General features: G+C 45.2%; 1 protein-coding gene across 7 annotated transcripts in view; it reads left to right on the top strand.

The window, feature by feature from the left end:
• AGAP1 (ArfGAP with GTPase domain, ankyrin repeat and PH domain 1) overlaps positions 1-20,851 on the top strand; it is a 694,274-nt gene that overhangs the window by 468,952 nt on the left and 204,471 nt on the right. For all 7 annotated transcript variants that reach the window (XM_072640680.1, XM_072640679.1, XM_072640678.1 and 4 more), the window contains one exon: positions 14,336-14,504. In XM_072640680.1, coding sequence (XP_072496781.1) covers positions 14,336-14,504 — 169 coding nt within the window. The remainder of the gene's footprint in view (positions 1-14,335; positions 14,505-20,851) is intronic.

Below are 20,851 nucleotides of genomic sequence, written 5' to 3'. Positions count from 1 at the left end.
GTTGTTTGCACTGGGTTTTTTTTCCTCTTTAGTACAAAGGATGTGTCCCTGGAGAAAGGGTGTGTGGAACTAGAGGGTGGGGAAGGGTGTGACATTTGGCTAGGAAGGTGATAGAAAATAGAAGGGGAATCACCCAAAACCAAAAACATTAGGAGATGAACTAACCAACTTAGAATAATTTCTCTGTTAACTCTGGTAGACTCACAAAAATATTAAGAATCTCCCACTACCTTAAGACATATTTGGAGGACTTGCAAAATTATTTCTCATTTTCAAGAGAAGCTTTTTGATGCATCAAACCTGGGGTTTTCTTTGTCTTTTCTAATTTTGTGTTGTTTCATTTGACCCCTGACTTCTAAAGTCATGGAAGTTCCTAGTAAAACTCTTCTGATGTAGCTCAGCAATGGTTCTGTAGCTTATGTCCTTAGAGAGTTCTCTGAGCCACTGAGAGAGAGGTTAGGTGAGCGCCCCAGGTGCCCCAGCCACTGTGTGTTGGAGATGGGACTTGGAAGACAGATCTTCTGCTTTCTGAAGGCTCTCCGCCTCTCATTCAGACAGCATTTTAAGTCATTTTAGCTCATCAACACTTGGCCAGACTCCTGTTCCCTAGAACAATCCTGTCATCTTGAATTTAAGTAAATTTCACTTTCTTGGCCGTCCAAAAGATGACTTCATGCCACCTTGGTCCCAGTCTGGTCTGTCCTGAGCTTGCCTTTCCTTAATGGAGGCTGAGCTGCAGGACCAGGGCCAGCTCCTGAGTGAATCTGGGGGCCTTTGCTCCACCTTCTCCACCTGCCATCCCCCCACATCCTGACTCAAGGAGATGGGCTTCCATTACCCCTCTCTGTCCAGGCCAGGTAGCTCAGAGCCTCCGTGAGCCCAGTGCCTTCACTGCTGCCTGGCCTCCTGGGCTCTGGATAGTGCCAGTGAGCAACTCTCTGGAAAATAGAGGGAGAGGAGGCCCGATGAAGGAAAGCCCAATTCAGCCATCATTAATGCAGCTCAGTGCACTTGGCTGGGAGGCGTAAGATCCTCTCCTGGGTCTGTTACCCTCACCCTTCTCCATCTCAGTTTCCTCATCTGTTAAAAATGTATTACCCTCTTCCCAAAGTTACTCATAGAGACTGAAGTTGCCTTAGACCTTGGGCCATAGCTCCCTGGTCAGTAAATGAGCAGAACTGGGATGCTTTTCATGTTTTTTTCCCCACTGACCATCTGGCAAAACCTCTGGACTTGGTTATAGAAAGGTTACATTGATAGTTTTACTAATTGAAATTTAGCATTTCCCTCAATTATAAATTAAAACAACAAGGACATGCTGAGCCAGGAAAGCCTGAGCAGAACAAGGACGCAGACCCAGGTCCTGTGACTCAGCCCATTTCCCCGTGTGCCACACAGTGTCGTCCCTAGAGTTCCTTTGCACTGGTCCTACAGTACTGACTAGTCCCATCTTTGGTCATCTCTCCCAAATTGCTGAGTTTGAGGTGAAAGAGGATATGTTTTGATTTCAACATTTCTTTAATTATTTGTGATTTGGCAAATTCTTCCAACTCTGGGTATTTTCCTTGATTGTCCCCATGCCTCTGATTCTCTCCCTCTTCTGACCTCATTTCAGACCCTGCTAACACTGCCCCTTTTTCAGTCCCCCAACTCTTCCCTATGTTGAGTGTCTCTGCTTGATCCCATCGCTAGCTTGTTTGGACCAAGTCCCTGAGGTATCACCTTTCTCCCATTAGATGTGAGCCCATCGAGGGCAGGGATGGGTATTTGCCTTTCTGTGAACATCCCCAGAGCTTGGCAGAGTGCCTGGTACATAGTAGGTGCTTAATAAATGCTTCTTGTCTTGACTCGGTGGTATCCCGACCTGGAGAAGAGCATTTGGTTCTTAGTGTGACTGTGAAGGAAGGCCCTATTCAAGGTACTGCTGCTGCTCCAGTGGTCACACTAAGAACCAAAAGCTCTTCTCCAGGTATGACCCCAATTCTTCCAAGGCTCTGCCACCAACATACAAGTCCTGTCTGAGCCTATCCATCAAGCTGAAGAAGTTCCAGACATGAGCTTGATTGATGGCCTCTCCTCTGTTGTCTGAGGTCCAACCTCGCTTTTTGCCTATGCTGTTTGCTCATCTGTACAATGGGAATGATAGTATCTCCCACCTTCTTGTGAGGATCACATAAGATAATATATGGAAAATGCTGTACAAATCTTCAGGTGCTATGAGAGTGTTGGCTCTTGCTGCTATTAAGATCCATCGATCTAGAGGTACCATGATTTGTGTCTGTTGAGGGTCTGCCCACATGAATATAATTGTGGATAATTCTGAATCATTGGCAAGCTGATACCTACCCAGTGACCAGTACAGTCCAGACCCTAGGCCCAAGGCCATGTGAGGTTGCATTTCAGACAATGGGGATACCTCACCTCAAGAGAAGAAGACTCGGTGTGGACAAAAGGATATATTGGAAGGGATGCTGTATGGATGAGCAATTTTGTGCTTGGCCACAGAGGGCTAAACAGAACCATGAGGGAAAATGGCACAGAGGAAAACTTCCCAAGGATGATAAATGGCAGCCCAGAATGAAGACAGGCTGCCTCAAAAGGGATTTCCTCCGTGGGGAGGATTCTAATTTGGAGGAAGTGTTGCTTAAGGGTCCTCTCACTCCAAGCTCTGGGCATCTTTAGTATTAGGGCTGCCACATGGGGAAACCTTCCAGAAAAGTGAACTGAGCAACCTGACCAGTAAGCAGAGTTCTTTAAAAAGGACAGGCCTGGCTCCGACGACAGGACATTTCTAATGTCAAAGCAAGTAGGAATGCAAGGAAATGCAGAATGTCGTAAAACAACTTGAATATGTTCTCCCTCTGTGTCAATATTCATGAAGCCCTTCTGACATGCACCATGGTGGGCGCTGGCTATACAGAGACAAACAGTACTGGTCTTGCCCTCTCTTAGCTTACCCTCCACTATGTGGACATACTGAATCAATACAAAGTCTATACACAATTGTTCAAATTAATTTCTTGGTGGAAAAAGCCCTCATGAGAATGAGGCTTGTGAGAGGCTTCGAGTAGGGGATCACACGGAGCTCGGCTCACATAGAGCTGGGCTTGATAAGACACAAAACAAGGGATCACTGTCACAGCGCAGAAGGTCCCAGAAGTAGGATGACACTCTCCTTGCCACAGGCTCATTCATTCATCCCCTTCATCAAGAAACATCCATTCCAGGTTTTCATCCATGCGCGTACAAAATAACGAAGCAATTCCTGTTCTCAAGTAACTTATGTTCTGGAATGGGGGAGGGGGGAGAAGGGGTGGCTCCACTGGCCTAGATACTTGGCATTGACTCAGATTGTTTCAGAAAGCACAAAGAATGATTTATCCAACATCCCTTCATTGCCACACACCATAAAATATCAGTAGGCCGAGTGGATGAGCATATTTTTAAAAATATCTCCAACTGTTTGTGAGAGAGACTGTAGAAAATTAATGCTGGAATCAGAATTTCTACTGAGAGAAACAGAGAGACAGGCAGAGAGGGAGAGAGAGAGGGAGAGAGAAAGGAAAGAGAGAGAGAGAGATTGTGTTTTTGAAAAAGGAGGGTAAAAGAAGACTTTTATTAAATCAAAGCCATGTTTATGCTTAAGTGATTTCCTGTTTATTATCTGCACCCTTTAGCCTTTCAGAAATTGGGCTTTATAAATGGCCTAAATGCTCACCCAACACTTTCCACGCTGTCATGATGTTTATAGAACTTAGTGAGTCTCCTTGGGGTGAGACCAGGACAAAGTGGCATCTCTGGATTTCCCTGAAAATGTGTGAATGTAAAGCACACCAAAAATAATAAATAGTCTAATTGCCTGAGAATTGCTTTTCTGAGCAGAGGGAGAAAAGGGAAACTCCTCCCCCTTCTCTGGGTTCCTAACATCCATTAAATTTATTCATATGTCAGCCTGAGCACAGTCAGTACATGCCTCTCAGTACAAGTGGCAGTGTCTGGATTCGTGGTTTGATGGTGGTGCCTTCTAGTCTGGATTCCCCAATTGGCCCATCAGGCATTTTGAGGCCTCTTTAGGCATCCTGGGCAGTACAGACATTGGGGGTATCCCTTTTCCCTTCTCTCTCATGTGGCTGGGGATGGTTAGGTGAGGACAAATGGATTTAGTGTCTTCATTTTCTAGGAGGCAGCAGATATGAGAGGAGAGCCCTGTTTGGGGAGAGGCAGAAAGTCCAGCCTCAGAAGGAAGTGCTCTCTCCCTCCAACAAAGACACTGACTTTGACAATTGTATTTTATAAATATTTTCTTGTCGGGCTCATAGTGTGATTGTGTTGCCTACTCGCACAGGAGGCCTTTGGTGGAAGGGGAGCAAAGTCGGTGGAGCTGGGGAGGGAGAGGAGTTCTCAGGTGTGCCCGTGGCCCCAAACGGGAGCCAATCAAGGTGCGATTTATGTTCATTAAGAGCTTGTCAAAACTGAAAAATCTTGTAATCAACAGCAATCTCTGAGAGGCCCCCTCGATGGCTGGGAGTGTCGCCTCCTCAGTGTCGCTCTGCCTGGGACAACTCTAGGCTAGAAAGCCGCTGATGATTACATTAGGCTAAGCTGCGAAGTAAATGAACCGTGTCTTATTTCGGCGCAACTAGCTCAGTATAGTCCTGCCCCGCAGGGTACTTTATAGCATTTTATGGTTTTAAAATTAGTGTAGCTTCCCATTTGCTGCAGGGTGCTACATGTTATGCCTTTGAACTCAATAAGCAAAGGGAAGGGGGCCTTTTGTCCCCCCCCCCCTTTATTTTTTTCTCTGCAGTTTAGCAATTTTGTTTTGCATCTTTTCCAGACGACGTTTTGCAATAAAAATGTCTGACTGCCACAGACATGCACAAAAGTAACACCACCAGCCTCTGCAGAGGCATGGAGCCTGGGTGGGTTGGGGGTTTGGTGTCCCTCCCCCAAATTTTCATTAAGCTCTGTCCTGAACAATAGTTTCACAGGTTAGTCCTCTTGCCTCAGTCAGGCAGGATTGGTTCCTTGAATTTGGCATGCTCTACAAGAAATGTCAGTGCCACAGGGAGAAATATTCCCAGCATCCCTCTCTTCCGATAGGAAATGAGTGTGTAGTCATAGCATGGCATCCTAAAAAAAAAGTTGAGTTTTGCGTTTAACTTAAGAAACAGCAAATCAATAGAATGATGGCTTCCAAATATCTCTGTTGGTTGGAAGACTGAGAAATGGTGGTCAGTGGAGAGCTGGCAGTCCTGGCTCAATTAATGGCCTTGGAGATGAATTAATGTGTGGACTGTGGATCATGGGAGTACATGCATTTAGATTTGGAAGGGACCCCAGTGGGTCCCTTTGACAAGTGAGAAAACTGAGGACCTGAGAAGTTAAATAATTTCCCTGAAGACACAAAGATAGTAAGTCAGGATTCAAATCTGGGTGCTCTGTGGAAAAATGACTAATAGGGTAGGGAGGGCAGTAATGGTGCAGCCTTTCACCTTTAGGGCTCTCCCCCACAGTGAACATTCCTTTGAAAATTAGAAGTCCTGACATTCCATAACAAATCAAGACTTCAGGTCCGATTTGAGGGGAATAGTACAGTTCTCCTTCACACCTGGAGGGCTTTGCCTCCTCACTTCCACCTTATATGATCCTTGGCTTCCTTCAAGACTTAGCCCAAGAGCTGCCTTTACCACGAAGTCTTTCCCGAGCCCCCAGCTCTTAGGGCTGATCCCAGAATCACCACCTACATTGTTTTCTATTCTGTTGATACTTGTGGATGGATGGGCTAGGACAGTTTCCCTTATGTCTTCCTATTCCCCTTGCTTCCTGCAGTGCATGACATTTGAGTGCTTACTTAATTAATTACTTAATTTGGCTTATTGCTTGATGGTACCTTCCCAAGGACATGACCAGGACTGGCTTTACCAAAGAGCTGCTATCTTTTTTCATGTTCCAAATACCAAACAAAATCATTCTGTTACACAGAAAACTGGTTTTTAAAAAGAGGAGGACAACCACCACATAGAGAACTCATCTCAATCTTAGGTCCATGAGAAATCCATACGGTAAAAATCTCTGCCTGGCACAAAAATGTCTGAGTCCCAGCTGACAGTCTTTTTGTGTTTGAGCCCTATTTTACAAAATAAATCCCAGGTCACAAAAATAATTTGGATGGCCCTTTGGAGTTCATTGTAATGAGATTTCAGTGGTAGCAGCAGTAGTATCCAAGGGTTGCCTGGGCTGTGGTGCTCACATTCGGCAAAGAATGTACAGTCGTAGCTCATGCTGAATGTCGGGACTGTCAGAGCATACATATGTTGTAACGAATTTTCAGTGGTGAGCTAATGCTGGCCATCAGCCTCCAGTCTGGTGCTTGTACAGTATGACTACAGACCAATCCGTATCCCTTCTGGAGGGGCCCAGTTTAATTCAGGCATTGAAACAACAGATGAAGTTACAAAGCCAAGGGAACACTCACAATTCCGTGGGTCATTTCCTGGCTTTTGGATGTATCATGAACAGTAGCCAGCCCCTCAAGCTTGGTGGTGGCTATTGTCATGGACAAACAATGAGACATGAGTGTCACCTGAGCTGCTCAGCTGTGTGTTCCTGGACAAGTCTTTTTCCTTCTGGGAACCTGTTTCCTCATCTGAAAAATAAAAGTAAAATGAAATAAAATTGTACTTAAACTCTTATGGTTGATCTGATGATGAAACGAGATAAATTATGGAAAGTGCTCTGTCACATTTAGAGCTATTTACAGAAGTGAGAGCTTATTATTACCATTGTTAACTCATTCTCCTCATCTTTTATTATTGTCATCACCGAACACTGAATTTAATGATATATCATTGTCATACTATCAGAAGTCTCCTGTATAAACCTTCTGCCCCCCTCATTAGAAATCACAATTTTTTCTTTTTAAAAAAATCAACCAATATTATTTAACTATGCATTCTACATGATTTAACATTTAACTATATGTTATACATGATTTAACATTTTAGATTTCCTAGGATCATACCCCTATAGACCAGGGGTCCTTAATCTTTTAAATATGTGTGTGTGTGTGTGTGTGTGTGTGTGTGTGTGTCATGGACTCCTTTGTCAGTTTAGGGTAGCCCCTGGACTCCTCAGAATCATGTCTGAAGTCATCGAAGGAAATGCTAAATTTCAATGTGAGATTAATGAAAATAAAGATAAAAGATTTGAACTTATTCCATTCATGTTCTTGAGCACTTTGAAATCTGTACAGGGACCCCAAGGGATTTGGGGCAGGGAGGGGGGGGGTAGTGTCCATGGACACGCTAATCCTCTCATTGAGAGTTTGAAAGGATCTTTAATATACCCCCCCCACCCCAGTCAAGCATCCATAGCTCTCAGATGAGGATGCTGAGGCCCAGGGGGTCACACAGTAAGTGTTAAGGCTAGCCTTGACCCTGTATCCTCTGAGGCCAAATGTGGACCTCTGCCACACTCTCCTATTTCTTAGCCTAACTGTTGTTTCTGCCTTCACTCTATCTAAGAACTCCATGGCTATGACAAGAGGCCGCCGTGCATTTTCCCTGTGTTGGCCATGCCCACCATTTGCATTTTAAGTGGTTTTAACAGCAAATAATGTAATTAATGTAATTTCTTCCATTAATCTCATTCTGGAGCTGCCTGCTACCATGCAACCTTCTCTTATGACTGTGGCCCTTTGGAGAAGAGAGGAAATCATCTTGTAAAGGTTGTGGCATTTGAAAGGACTTGAGTGGAGGATTTTCTAAAACTTTCTCTTGCCTTCACCAATTTGATGGAAGTGTGGCCTCCTGGGTGTGGGTGGGTCCTTCCTCATAGGATCCAGGGCCCATGGTCAGATCACACCTCACCCTTGCTTGGTTTTTCTTAAATGTTCTTTGGGCTTATTGGGGGAAGGGAAATTATGTGGTAAAAACAAAAGACATTAATGACACATTTGTTTTTAATTGTAATGTCCAGGGCCAGTGGCCATTTGTGGGTTAGCTTGCACCCATATGGAGAAGTGGGTAGGCAAGTGCTATGGAGTCCTCCAATCCAGTCTCAGACACTTCTTAGCTGTGTGACCCCTGGCTTCAACTCTATTGGTTTCCATTTCCTCATCTATAAAACGGGGATGATTGTTACAAGGATCAAGTGTAAAGCAGGTGGGGCACAGTTCTTGGCACATAGTAGGCACCATATAAATGTTAGCTATTATTATTTTTAGCTTATTATTCAGGCTGTGCAAGAAGGAAAAGATTGTGATAGGTCAAAAACAATGAGAACTCGTAACGGACAAGCTCACTTGGCCACTGGAGCTAGCAGACAAATAAATGTTAAGCATAGAGGTTTAATATTGTAGACTATTTTATATTTCTCTCCTTCGTGGGTAAAAAAAAAGTATGACCCTTTAGTGGAAACAAGATTTTTCATTTGTCAAAGTTTCAAAATGTGGCTCCTTGATCATTCCAAGCCCTGTTGGTCATAGTTTTCCAACTATATCCAAATGTCCTTTATCTAGAATAATTCTAGGGTTTCTTTTGGCAGCTATTGCCCTAGAAAGCAGGCTTCACTGTCATTCCTTAACCTGGGGGCTCCATCTCCCACCGCCATGCCTTTAGCAAAGCTGTTTCTCAGACTTGAGAACCAGCTTTGTTGACTTTTTTGGTCTTTGCACATGTTAACAGCCTCTTCACCTCTTGAATTTACTTTGTAAATTTTTGGTATGAACTCATCTGCAGACAAGTTGGTTCCTTCCCAAAAGATCTAAGCTGTTTTAGGGGAGGGACTCACATTTTTGCCTCGGTATCCTCAGAGTCCAGCACATGATGGCCTTGTAGAAGTGAATTAAAATAACCCTGCTCAGATTCAATCAGTCATCAAATGTTTATAAATCACCTCCTGTATGCCAGACACTGGATTCGTTCTGGCTAATTATTCGAAGGTAGTGCTAAACATTTGATGTCAGGTTAAAGCTGGTGGCAAGAATGTTTTCCAGAGTGCTGAAGGTAACTTCTCAGTGGACATCAAGAAAGGGGGCTCCATATAATGAGAATATTGTGGGGACATGAGTGACTGGGCTTAACTACCCATACCCAAGTGCCTGATAATTCAAAAAGTCATAGAAGCCAGTTACTGCTAACTCTTAGCCAAGATGAATCCACTACCCTGAGATCCCCAAGCTTAGCAGCGAGCTGTTTGCCTTTCCTAGCCTCCACAGGCTGGTGATTTAGGGACTGGCCAGTTTGCATTGGCGGTTTATTACATCTCTTCCTGCTGATTCTCTGGCTGCCATCTGTGCTGGACCCAAAGTCACTGCGCTGGCTAACTCACCATTCCGCCAACACACTGCTGGGTGATGCTCCACCAGCCTCTTAGAGTAGCAAATCAATGAATGCTTCACATGAAGATCCACTGGGTACACTGAGGCACTAATGGCTCATCTCCAGCAGAAGGTGGCAGCCCCGGGAAGGGATGCTGCCGTCAGCAAGCTGCAAGCCGTGGGTCTCTGCCACAACTCCAATAGCTAGCAGGTTTCTCTCATCGCACCTCATTTGCATCTGGGACATCAATTAGCATGTTTGTTGAGGCTAATTGAATGAAACTCAATCATAGCTCTTAATTGCTTGACTATGTGAAAAGAAATCACATTAATGCAGCTAATTAAGTGTAGGGCGATAGATGCAGCATAATTAGGAGCGAAATGTAGAAAACAAGGGATGGCGGAGGTGTGAGCGCAGGGTGTAGGGGATTGAGATGCCGCTGTTTACCTCCTTCAGGACGCACCTCCGTGGCGATCCCTCGGCTCGGGCACCTGTTTTAACCACAACAATTGGGGAAAAACAAAGAATCCCGAAGGATGAGCTTGGACAACCTTAGAAGAAAATGCAAATTGGCTTTCAATGAGTACTTTTTCAAGCTGTTGAGGGGCCAGACATGGTGCTTGTGGGGTGGCCCGCTGTCGAGTGGGCTCCAGGGACTTGTTAAGAGCTGTTTAAAAGTCCTTGGCTGTGAATTACCCTCATGCCTTGTTAGATGCCTCTTTCCCCCTTTTTCCTCCGATCAGCATTTTTTCCCGGCTAACATCCGCCAGGGTGGCATCGGGCGCATTTGCATATCAAAATCCGGCTCCTAGCTTGCCTTTCTCGAGGCACATTCCAGATGACAGAGACTCCAGTCTGTTCTACAGCCAGCGATCAAACCATCCCCGAGTGCCTTCTGAAGTCGGTGCCGTTCCCGAGAGGCTTCCCCTCTTAATTCCTGATTTTCCTTTTCATTCCTCAAGTCCCCAGATACCGGAAGGGAGAAGGAAAACCTTGATTCCTTACCAAAAAAAGAAAAGCTAACAAGAGCAAAACAAATGAGACTTCTTCCTTCTTCCCATGAGAAAAGACCCAGGGTTTCTTTGCTGCCCGGAAACCAACAAAAAGGTTGTGTGTGTCATCTCCACCTACTCCTGATGCAAAAGTGAATGTGTCCCATAGAACTGTGAAAATTCTATTCGCTGGGAAAGCAGCAGCCGCACATATAAAAGGGGGGGTTGGGGGGTGGGTTCCTTGACTTCACCCCGAAAGCGAGATTCATTCAGCACAATTTTGGAATGACTTAGGTTACCCGCCTCCTTCATCTGGGCCCCAGCGGTCATCTCTCTAAAATTAGGGAGTTCTTCTGGATGACCCCTCAGGGTCCTTCCAGCTCCCCAAATCTTAGGCTCTTAAGTCACTTTACCTTGGTGGGCCTCCCTTTCCTCATCTGTATAGTGAGAGGATTGGACTAGACTACCCCTGAGATGTCTTTTCTCCCCTAAATCTGCAATACTGGTCAGATTTTCCTACCCTATTGAATGCGGGAAAACAGATCAGGGTCAGGAACAAGTGTGATCCCTTGGCCCTTGGGATGAGCAGATGCTTTGTACGTTTCAACAACAGATTTAAATAAAATATCGTAGTTATTGTATGTTAAAACTTGCCTGCCTATTAAAAGAAACCATGCTGAGGATTTAGTCACTCTTTGATTAGCCTCATCTCTGAGCCCATAAGCAATAAATGCTCAATTACACCCCTGTTATTGTCTTTTAATTTGTTAAGAATTGGCATTAAAGAAGAAAGTTAGAGCAAGTTGATATTTCCTAAGGAACAGATCTTCTGGAATGAGGAGGAGAAGGCATCAGGAAATGAATTCAGCCATTATGGGGAAATAGGAATTCAGACACTGGCCTGCACACTTGCAGTATGTTTTTGCAGAAGGGCCTAAAAGATGAGGCTGTTGTTCACCATGGTGCAGGAGAGCTATCAGAAGGGCAAGAAGGAAAGGTGACCTTTGGCTGAGCTGACCTGGAGGAGGATGGAGAGGCTGTTGCATTTTAGGATGCCATGAGGCATCCTGCTCCATCCCTTGGCTGGTAGCCAGGGGTCTGCTTGGTCAGGCCTGATTGGTCTAAAAGGAGATTTGTCTAAACTCAATCAATTAGGGTCCTGGACTTGGAATTGTAAGAGATTTTCAAGGTCATCCAGACCAGTTGCCCCTTCTTACAGTTGAGCAAATGGAGGGCCAGGGTGCTGATGACTTGGCCAAGGTCACACAACACATGGTGTTCTATCTTAGATATATTGGTCTATTACTGGTTATTATACATATGGTGAAGGTGTGAGAGCATGGCCAGGGGCTTGAGATGCTGCTGTTTACCTTGTTAAAGACACACCCTGACGGGTATCCCTTGACTCTGGCACTTGTTTTAACTACAACAACAACCAGAAAAAAGAAATCTCTGAATAGTGAATTCAGGACAGCCTAGATAAATATTTATTGCGTAGATCACTGAATGTCAACTTTTACTTAAGAGAACTGAGGCCCAGACAGGTGAATGACTTTCCCCAGATCACTCAGTAAAGTAAATTCACCAGAGTTAAAATTGTCACTCAGGTCTTTGGTCTCCACATTTAGCGTCCTTTCCATTTGTTTCATCAGTTTGCTTTCTCTGGAAAGGTGTTGTATAACCGCAAGTGTCTTGATAGGATGTTGAAGCCAATGTGATGAGGGAGTGCTTTACAGAATAGGATAGGCAAATGTGTAAAGGTGGGAACACCACTCAGAGCAGTTCAAGGTGGAGCCTTGGGTTCATGGGCTGCTGTTCTACTGGCTCAGTCCTTTATAAAATCAATCTGATGGTTAGCTGGATGTAGAACTGGACAGAACAGTAGAGGCCATCTAGCCCAACCTCCTAATTTCACAACAGTCAGTATAGAAAAGGTGGCATGGAAACACTGCTGTCTCAGTGGGATCCATCTGGCCCAGAGCTGGCAAGGAGCTCCTGGTTATCCTGAACAGCCCCACTCTGACCAGGAGGCCCCTCAGGACACATTTGGACCAGTCTTTGGAGGGAGTAACTGCCAATGATTAGAATTTGGGGAAGCAAGTATTATTAGATTAGGAGCGGTCCTAGCAAGCAGGGATTAGGAGAGTCTTAACAGACAGACTTAGATGAGCCTTTCTGCTTGTCATCAGGACAGCATCCAGAGGGGAGGCCACTGGTGACCTGAGTGCTGGGTGGTAAAAAGCACCCCCCCCCCCCATCTGCAACCTCAGTGGGCAGGGCAGAGCCTTTTCTTGTTGGCAGTGGAAATCAAAAAAATGTTTCTGTAGCTGTCCCAGAGACAAGTAGACTTGAGCTCTGATAATTGTGTCCTGGGCCCTAAGGCCCCAATTCCCAGGAATCTCCACATAGGTACCCATGCCTTCTATTAAAGGGTGAGACCATTCCCTGTGGCTCTTGGGCAGTCACCCATCCCAGTTGTGGCTCATTCTCTGCCTCTCTGCACCCACCAAAGCGATTTTGGCCACGCTCAGCCCTCCTCCCTAGGCCTCCCCTGTCTGTCCATTGCTTTCTTCTGCTCTCTATTTAAGAACATCAGCGTGAATGTGACTGTTGTATTCTCTGCACAGTCACCCATGGTCTATTAACAAGCTAAGAACATTTCAGAACAATCTGAGCTGGCATCTATGTAGGACTTGGAGGGTTGCAAACAACTCCCTGGAAAGAGGGCCAACATTGGGAATCTTAGGACAAGACTTTTTGAATTTCTTCTCTGCCCCTCCCCTCTGTGTGGTGTAGGCCAGCCCCTTCACATGGGTAGGGCTGGTGTCCTCATTTGTAAAACTAGAGGTTCGGGGTAACTCATCTTTGCAGCCCCTGCCATCTCTAAAGCCAGGATCCCACGGTCTAAGTCATGTTACCTCTATGGGCCTCAGTTTTCACATCTGTGAAATTGGACTAGATCAGAGGCATCAGACTGCCTCACAAAACTCCCAAGTCCTGCTGAACTACATCAAAATGTCATTGGGAATGTTGAAGAAAATAAATAAAAATACAACATAGATGATGATATTAATGTGGTCAGTATGTGGTTAGCTTGAGTTTAATATGACTGCACTAGATGGCATATGAAGTCCCTTCCAGTCCTGAATCTGTGGTCCTTTGAGACACAATGTCTTATTGGTTCCTCCCAACAACCTTAGGAAATAGGTACTAGGATTGTCCCCACCTTAGAGATGAGAAGACTGAGGCTCACAGTGTGTAAATGACTTGATTCGGGCCATACGTCTAGGATAGGATTCATAGAATCAAAGGCTTAGAGACCAAGAAAAACTAAAACACTATCTTGTCTGAATTGCCCCTTTTACAGATGACGAAACTGAGGCCTAGGAGGCTGACTTTCCCAGAATTCTATAGGTAGGAAGTGTCTAAGGCTAGATTCAAAACTAGGCCTTCCTGACTCCCAAGTCTAGCCCTCTGTACCGCATACTCTTAAATATACACTGCCAGGTGTTCCTTTCTGGGTCTTAGCTAGTTGCCATCCATCTATCCATCCATCCATCCATCTGCTTGTCACTATCTGAGCCTCAGTTTCCTTGTGTATAAAATGGGTAGAATAACAGTTTCTAGCACAGAGGGCACTTATGGAACCATACATCTACAATATGAGGGTGATCTGGTTGAAAGGGGCAGGCCCCTGGAGTCTGAAGACCTGGGACTCTCCCACTTACCATGTAAGCTTCCTCCTCCGGACCTTAGTCCCTTCATCTGTAAAATGAGGCACATAGACCCGATGATCCTGAGGCTGTCTTTGTGCCACTCATCTGTTATCATCATTATCATTGGTCCCACCATCCCTCAAACTGCTGCTCAGCTGTATCAGTCCCCTCTCTACCCCAGTTTCCTCAGCTCTAAAAAGAGGATAAGGAGAGCTTGGTTTCCATCTTCCAATTTCTGGAACTTTTCTCCATGGTCTTTTGGGGCAGTTTTGGTAATGTGTCTTTTGTTTCTGTCCTTGGGCAGGATTATATGCAGAATGTCCATGGGAAAGAAATCGACCTTCTGAGGACCACTGTGAAAGTCCCAGGAAAGAGACCCCCCCGGGCCACGTCAGCCTGTGCCCCCATCTCCAGTCCTAAGACCAATGGCCTCGCCAAGGACATGAGCAGTTTGCACATTTCGCCAAATTCAGGTAAGGTTGTCGCACGCCAAGGAAGCCAATCCAACTCAAAAGATGTGTCTTGTGTGTCTCTATATGTACAGATGTGTGTGTGTTTATATTTGTGTAGATGGGCAGATTGTCAGACTTTGCTGGAAGGAGAGGATCTGTGATATTCTCTATTACTTCATAGTTTAGGGCTTGCAAGTCTAGTGCCTTGGAGTCTTGTTATTTCTTCTTAGGTCCTGTAGCTCAGGTAAGTGCCAGCAGATGCGTGCTTGTCAGGTCTGGGCTTTCAAGGACTAAAGGCAAAGCCTCACACTAAATTGGTTTAAGCTATGGACATTCCCACTCATTGTAAGTGGATTCTCAAAAACCTATTTCTTCCTCATTCCACCTCAGTGCCACCCACTGGGTGCTCATCTGCGTCTGACCTATGGAAACAAAGTTGGACCCAGAACTACAGCCAGAAAGCCACCTCTAATTAGACGGCTCACCGAACTGCTGGACAGCCCAGTGATCTCAGGGGATGGGTGGACAAAGGGAAATAGAGCATCTTAAATGTACAGCAATCTCCTGAGTCAGATAAAGCTCAACCTAAGGGGTGTTGGAATTTCTTTGGAAGTAAGAGGTGCCTCAGTCATTCTACTTATCTTTAAAGGAAATTTACACATGTGTACATGCACATGCACACACACACACGCACACACACACATGCACACACACACACGACTCCCAGCCAAGGGGCTAATACCACAAGCTGACTTCAAGTTGACACCAAGATTCAATACTGCTGGAATTATTCCAGCCTCAGTCAACCAGCGCGACTTTCCCCAGGCATGAATAGCTGAGTCATAGTTTGGAGAGTAGAAGGGCCTCGAGTCTCCCCAGATGTGTGTGTGTGTGAGGGGGGGGTAGATGCCCACCAGGTGTGTCCTGACTATGGGTCCCTCAGACCTAAACGTTCCACACTAATGGCATCGTTGTGAATAGTTATTCTTGTCCCCTCCCTTAGCAATCGTGTAAGAAAGCTTAGATAATGTTGTTTTGAGACCAAGGGGTGCTGGTTCTTTGAGGCCCTAAGAAGTACACTGATGGGGATGGATAAGGGCCATCCATGACAAGGGAAAGAAGGATGAGTCATGTCCAGTGACTTGTGGTGATTCCTCCTTCTCTGTAGCCCCTAGAAATGCCCTTCCCCTGTGTGGTGCCACCCAAGAATTCTATGGAATGCTAGGTGGAGGTACGGATGGATGGATGGAATGAGAGGGAAGCCCCAGAAAAGCCTCCCTTCCCTGTTCCTTCCTTACCTGCCAAGCTGTGGTTAGATACAAGCATTCCACATAAGTGATCCCATTTTACCTTGAGCTTCCAATTGGCTACAATCAAGTATTAATGAGGCTTTGCTAATTACTAGCAGGTGCTTCTAATAACCTGCAAACATAATACTACAAATTCTGTTCATTTTTAAAAATCTGATTTGCCACTAGCCCTCCCCCCCAAAAATAGGTGAAGACCCCTTCAATTGCCATCCATTCTCTATGTGTCATACAAAATCAGCGGGTCCCTTCACCTTTCTTGAAGGAGTGACCGGGAAGCCACATATTCACTCCTTCTTGGCTGTTTCTGAACTTGACTCACCCTTCTTTCCCTTATCACTGATGGTTCTTACCCATCCCCCATCCCCCATCCACAGGCCTCCTTTCCAGGGTCAGTGTGTTGACTGAAAAACAGACCAGGGCCCACTCTTTGCAAGGCAGTTGGAGTCACGCTACCCTAGCGGCCTTTTAGTCCAGTCCCATAAGAACAAGGAGGAGAGCTCATAGATTCCATTTTCTGATTTTTTAAAGAGATGTTTTATTAAAATCATTTAAAATTTGTTCATAGAATCTGAGATTTAGAAATGGAAGAGACCTTTGAGGAAACAAGACTAACTCATTTTACAAATCAGGAAACTGAAGCTTACAGAGGGTAATGATGTTCTTAAGACCACACAGGTAGTGCCTTGCAGAGCTGGGATGAAAGATGTATAAGTAAATAATACCGAATCACAATCATGGGTTAGAGGCAAAGTGTACTGAATTTTAGTCTGAGGCCCTGGATTCAAAATCTAGTTCTACTACTTCTTACCTGCTTGACCTTGAATTATTTCACCCTTCTGGGCTTCTAGAAAATGAGAAGGTTGGAGGAAGGGAATGATCTCTTCCAAGACCAAATCTCTTGATTCTCTGGCTTAGACTTAACTGCCTCCTAACCACTTTCAGCTGTCATGTCTTACTGTTTGACAAACCCTTCTCTCCTTAAGAAGAAAGGTGTGAGAAAGTCCTGCCCTTTTGCCTTAGGATTGAACTCTGAACCAGCATGGGTCTTCTGCCTTGTTCTTCACATTTCAGCCTCCTATTAGCAAAGGTACTGTCAAAATGGATCTGTGTTTTCTGCAAAGCTGGTTGAGTGATTAAATACAAGGGCTCTCTGGGGCTCTTCTTCACCTCCAAAGAACTCAGCTTTCTCCTCCCTGGTTTGGATTATGCTGTTTGTAGCTTGGTTTTCCAACCCTAGGAGGAAGGAGCTTGCTTTCCACTCTGTGCACTGATACATGTGGTCACAAGGAAAGAGTGTCCCTAACGACAATGCTCTGGCTGTCTCTGTCTGTGGCCACTGCTCTCTGACCCGTTTCCTTGGATGGACTTCTAGAAGAATCTACATGCTCTTCAAGGCATTCTCCTCCCCTTCTGAACATTTTATAACACACTGGAGCAAAACCATTTGTTGAGGAGAGATAACCCTTACCCCACCCTTGATATGGAGCATGAAAAAGCAGATTTGCCAGTAATGGGCTGAGAAGCTGTACTCCCCCATAGAAGAATGAGTCAAATCCAGCATGATGGGAAGCCCAGTTCTGTGGGGTTTTCTGTTTTCAGACTGATTAACTATTTCCACATTGGCACTCCGATCTCTTCTTTTTGCATAGCCTTAATCAGTCCACACTGGCTGGGCATCTACCCCACCAACTCACCTGGGAAGAGCAAGGCCCTCCTACTCTCCCTAAGTTCTTAATGACAAAATTCTTAGGGAATGACAGGCCAGTTCTCTCTCTGTGCATGGTTACCACGGTCCCTGTTACTCTCACTCTGCCATGCCAAATGACAAACCATAATTATGTCTGGCCATGTGGAGGCAAAGTCTTGATTCCCTCCCTTGCCTTTGGTTTCCTCAAAGTGCCAAGTCCAGTACTGTGCACTGCTGGTTGGATCCAATTTTGGAAAAGTCAGCCATTTGAGAAAGCAGGCTCATCCTTCAAAACCACCAAGCAAGCACTAGCTCAGCTTCTCCCCCACACCCTAAGCCAGAATGGGCCCAATCATGAGCAGACTTTCTGTTTGTTCACTGAGGCTAAAGACTCTCTCAACGTGTTTGGATGCTAGCAGCCTAGGCCTGTCACTGAAGGCCATCTCGGGGAGCTGCAGGTGATCTCGAGAACTTTAGTTCAAATCCTAGCTCTCTGACCTTGGGAAAGTCCCTTATGCTCCCTGGGCTTCAATAGCCAACTCTTCTGGAAGATGAGGGGTTTGGATTCCAAGGAAATGGGTGTGAATCTTACTTCTGCCTCTTCCTAGCTATATGACTCTGGGAGAGTTCCCTTACCTCCCTGACTCTCAGCTTTTTCATCTAAAAAATGAGATGGCACTCCATGGTGCCAGGGCTTCTTCCACCTTCTGTCTCCCAGTCTGTTCCAGCATCCTGCATCTCTGACCATAAGTTAACCCTTATAACAGGAAAACTCTGAAGGGAGGGCATCAGTTATCTGCTTCTCTGAAACTTTCTAAGGATGAATTTTTCACATATGTAAATATCCATGTGGGACCATGTTTGTGCTCTGCAAAGGATTCTTGTAGCTTAGCATGGCTTCCTTGGATGAAAATTAGGTTGTAAAATGACACAGAAATCCCATTAGATCACAGTCTACCTAAGAGCAGGCTCTGTGGTGCACCTCCCTTGGTCATTGTCCAGTTGGATAGCGCGTGTTCAAAGCTTTGCTCCCTGAAGTCTTTACACACATGGTCACTAGTCTTATCAGTGCCCAGCTTCATGCACAGAGCAAGGTTCTCAAATTATGCTCCAAATAATTGTGTCAAGAGCCAAACCCTATAACTCTGGAAATAACAAAAACCTGAATTAGAAGATCCCAACTAAGAATGGCCATAAAAGCAAAATATTAAGAGTCGGAGTTTGGGGTATCCCTAGAATTTACAAAGTGCTCTCTTCATAACCGCTATCCAAAGTAGAAAACATGAGTATTCTGGTCCCTGTTTACAGGGGAGGAAACTGAGACCTAGGTGAAATGTTTATAGTGGGTATCAACATTTGGCAAATTGGAGATAGATGAATGGATGGATGGGAAAGGAAGGAAGGAAGGAGAAAGAAAGAAAGAAAGAAAGAAAGAGAAATAATCATGCAGAAGACAGAGTTAGACTTGATGTCAGAGAAATAGCTTCTTAAAAGTTAGAGTTGTCCCAAAATGCACTGGTGCACCTCCAGGAGATTCTGGCCTCCCCCACCTTGGTGGTCTCCAGACAGAGCCTGGATGACCACTTGTCTGGATATATTATATCAGAGATCCCTTCTGCCAGTGGATTAGATTAGATGGCTGCTGAGATCCCTTCCAACTCCCAATTCTGTAGCCCCACAAGAAAACCCTGCCTCTGAGTCTCTGTTTTCTCATCTGTAAAGTGGGGGTAGTGATGATAATGCCCATCGCACTTACCTCATAGGATCTTTTGTGAGGCACTGATAAGATAAAGGAGAGAAAATGACTTGGAAAATTGAAAGTGCTATAGAAATGTCAATTCTTATTAAGGTAAAAAAGATAAAGGAGGCTCTTATTTTTTTCTAAAAAGTGAAGTTTCTCTTAATATTGGGCACTGAAGGCTGGCGTCACCTCTGCTGTGGGTGGGGAGCATCCAGCATGCAGGTGGAGCCTCATGAAGGCTGGCCAGCCAATTGTCTATGTCTCTAATGGAGACCAAACTTGGCTCTCCTGCCCAGAGGACCTTGAGTGGCCTCATAGGCACCAGGAGTGATTGATGAGCTGGGGAAGGCGATGCTTCTGGAGCCAGTGTGACCTACAGCTTCCCTGTCCCTGGCTCCCCTTGCCTCCACAGCCTTATTTCATTACATTAATTAAAGTCTCTCCCACCCCCAATGTTAGAACTATGGCTGCTCCTGGAGCTGCCAGAGAAAGCCCACAGCTTATATGGTTAGCAAAGGGTTGGGCCCCACCCTGAGGGCCAGAACTCCTGCCTGCTGGGCCCAGGGCTTTCCTGAGGAGCTGCCTGAGGCCCCCAAAGGTGATGCAGCTTGCCCAGGGACTCTGCTGCTAATTAGTGCCAATGCTCCTGGTTTTAAAACACAGGCCTGCTTGATTCTAAGCCCAACACTCTGCCCGTTGCTCTGCCATGTCTTTTTGTAAGCTGTGCACACACCAAAACAGTCCCCTTGTTACTCTATTGAGTTGGAAAAAACAAAACAGCCCATTTTCATTCATATGCAATACAGAAGATCTTGGACCTTCTCCCAGAGAAAATCAGCAACTCTCTTTGGGAGCCAAATAATCTCTTTGAAGCCCGTGGTATCTGAGTCTTGCCACAGGCTTAGTCATCCTGCATCCCAACAGAGAGGAAACCTTTAGAAGCTTCCTCCCTTGGTCATGGCCATTGGGTTGAGGGAAAAGAATTCTGGAGGACCTTGGTTGTCTTTGGTTTTATATCCTATTCATTTTCATATATTCATATTTATTTTCAAATATGTGTCCTAATATCCACTGCTCACTGAGGCTTCCAAGTATATCATTGTCTATCAATGGAGGAAGAGGTGATGATGATGATGGATGGATAGATGAATGGATGGACGGACAGACAAAACAGTTAAAATACTACATCAGAACCAAATAACACACCTCTATTGTTGGACACCAGCTTCCCACCCAGAGTCCTCCCCCTTAATCGACCAATAAAATGTCAGGTATTTATTAAGTGCTATCATGTGTTATTAGATATTGGTGATACAAGCACAAAGGTTGAAACAAGACACTTACAGGCTAATGCTGGGAATCAATAAGTACATATTAAACAGGTACCGTGTAAAGATAAAGTGAGTAATTGCATGGATATGCAAAGCAGTTAAATACAAGGTACTTCGAGGGGGCCACAAGAAGTTGGGGGGATCAGAAAATGACTCTTGAGCTGCATTCTAAAGAAAGAGAAAGGACCCTATCATGGGGCTCATTGGCTGTCCTGAGAAAAGGTGAGAAGGGAGAAGAAAACAGTGGTGACTTGAGAAAAGATTCAGCCCCCAATCTCCTCCAAGGCAGGAGACTGGAA

The sequence above is a fragment of the Notamacropus eugenii genome, chromosome 2 (assembly GCF_028372415.1).
Source record: "Notamacropus eugenii isolate mMacEug1 chromosome 2, mMacEug1.pri_v2, whole genome shotgun sequence".
NCBI classification, from domain to species: domain Eukaryota; kingdom Metazoa; phylum Chordata; class Mammalia; order Diprotodontia; family Macropodidae; genus Notamacropus; species Notamacropus eugenii.
This window is presented reverse-complemented; position numbering and strand designations above follow the sequence as displayed.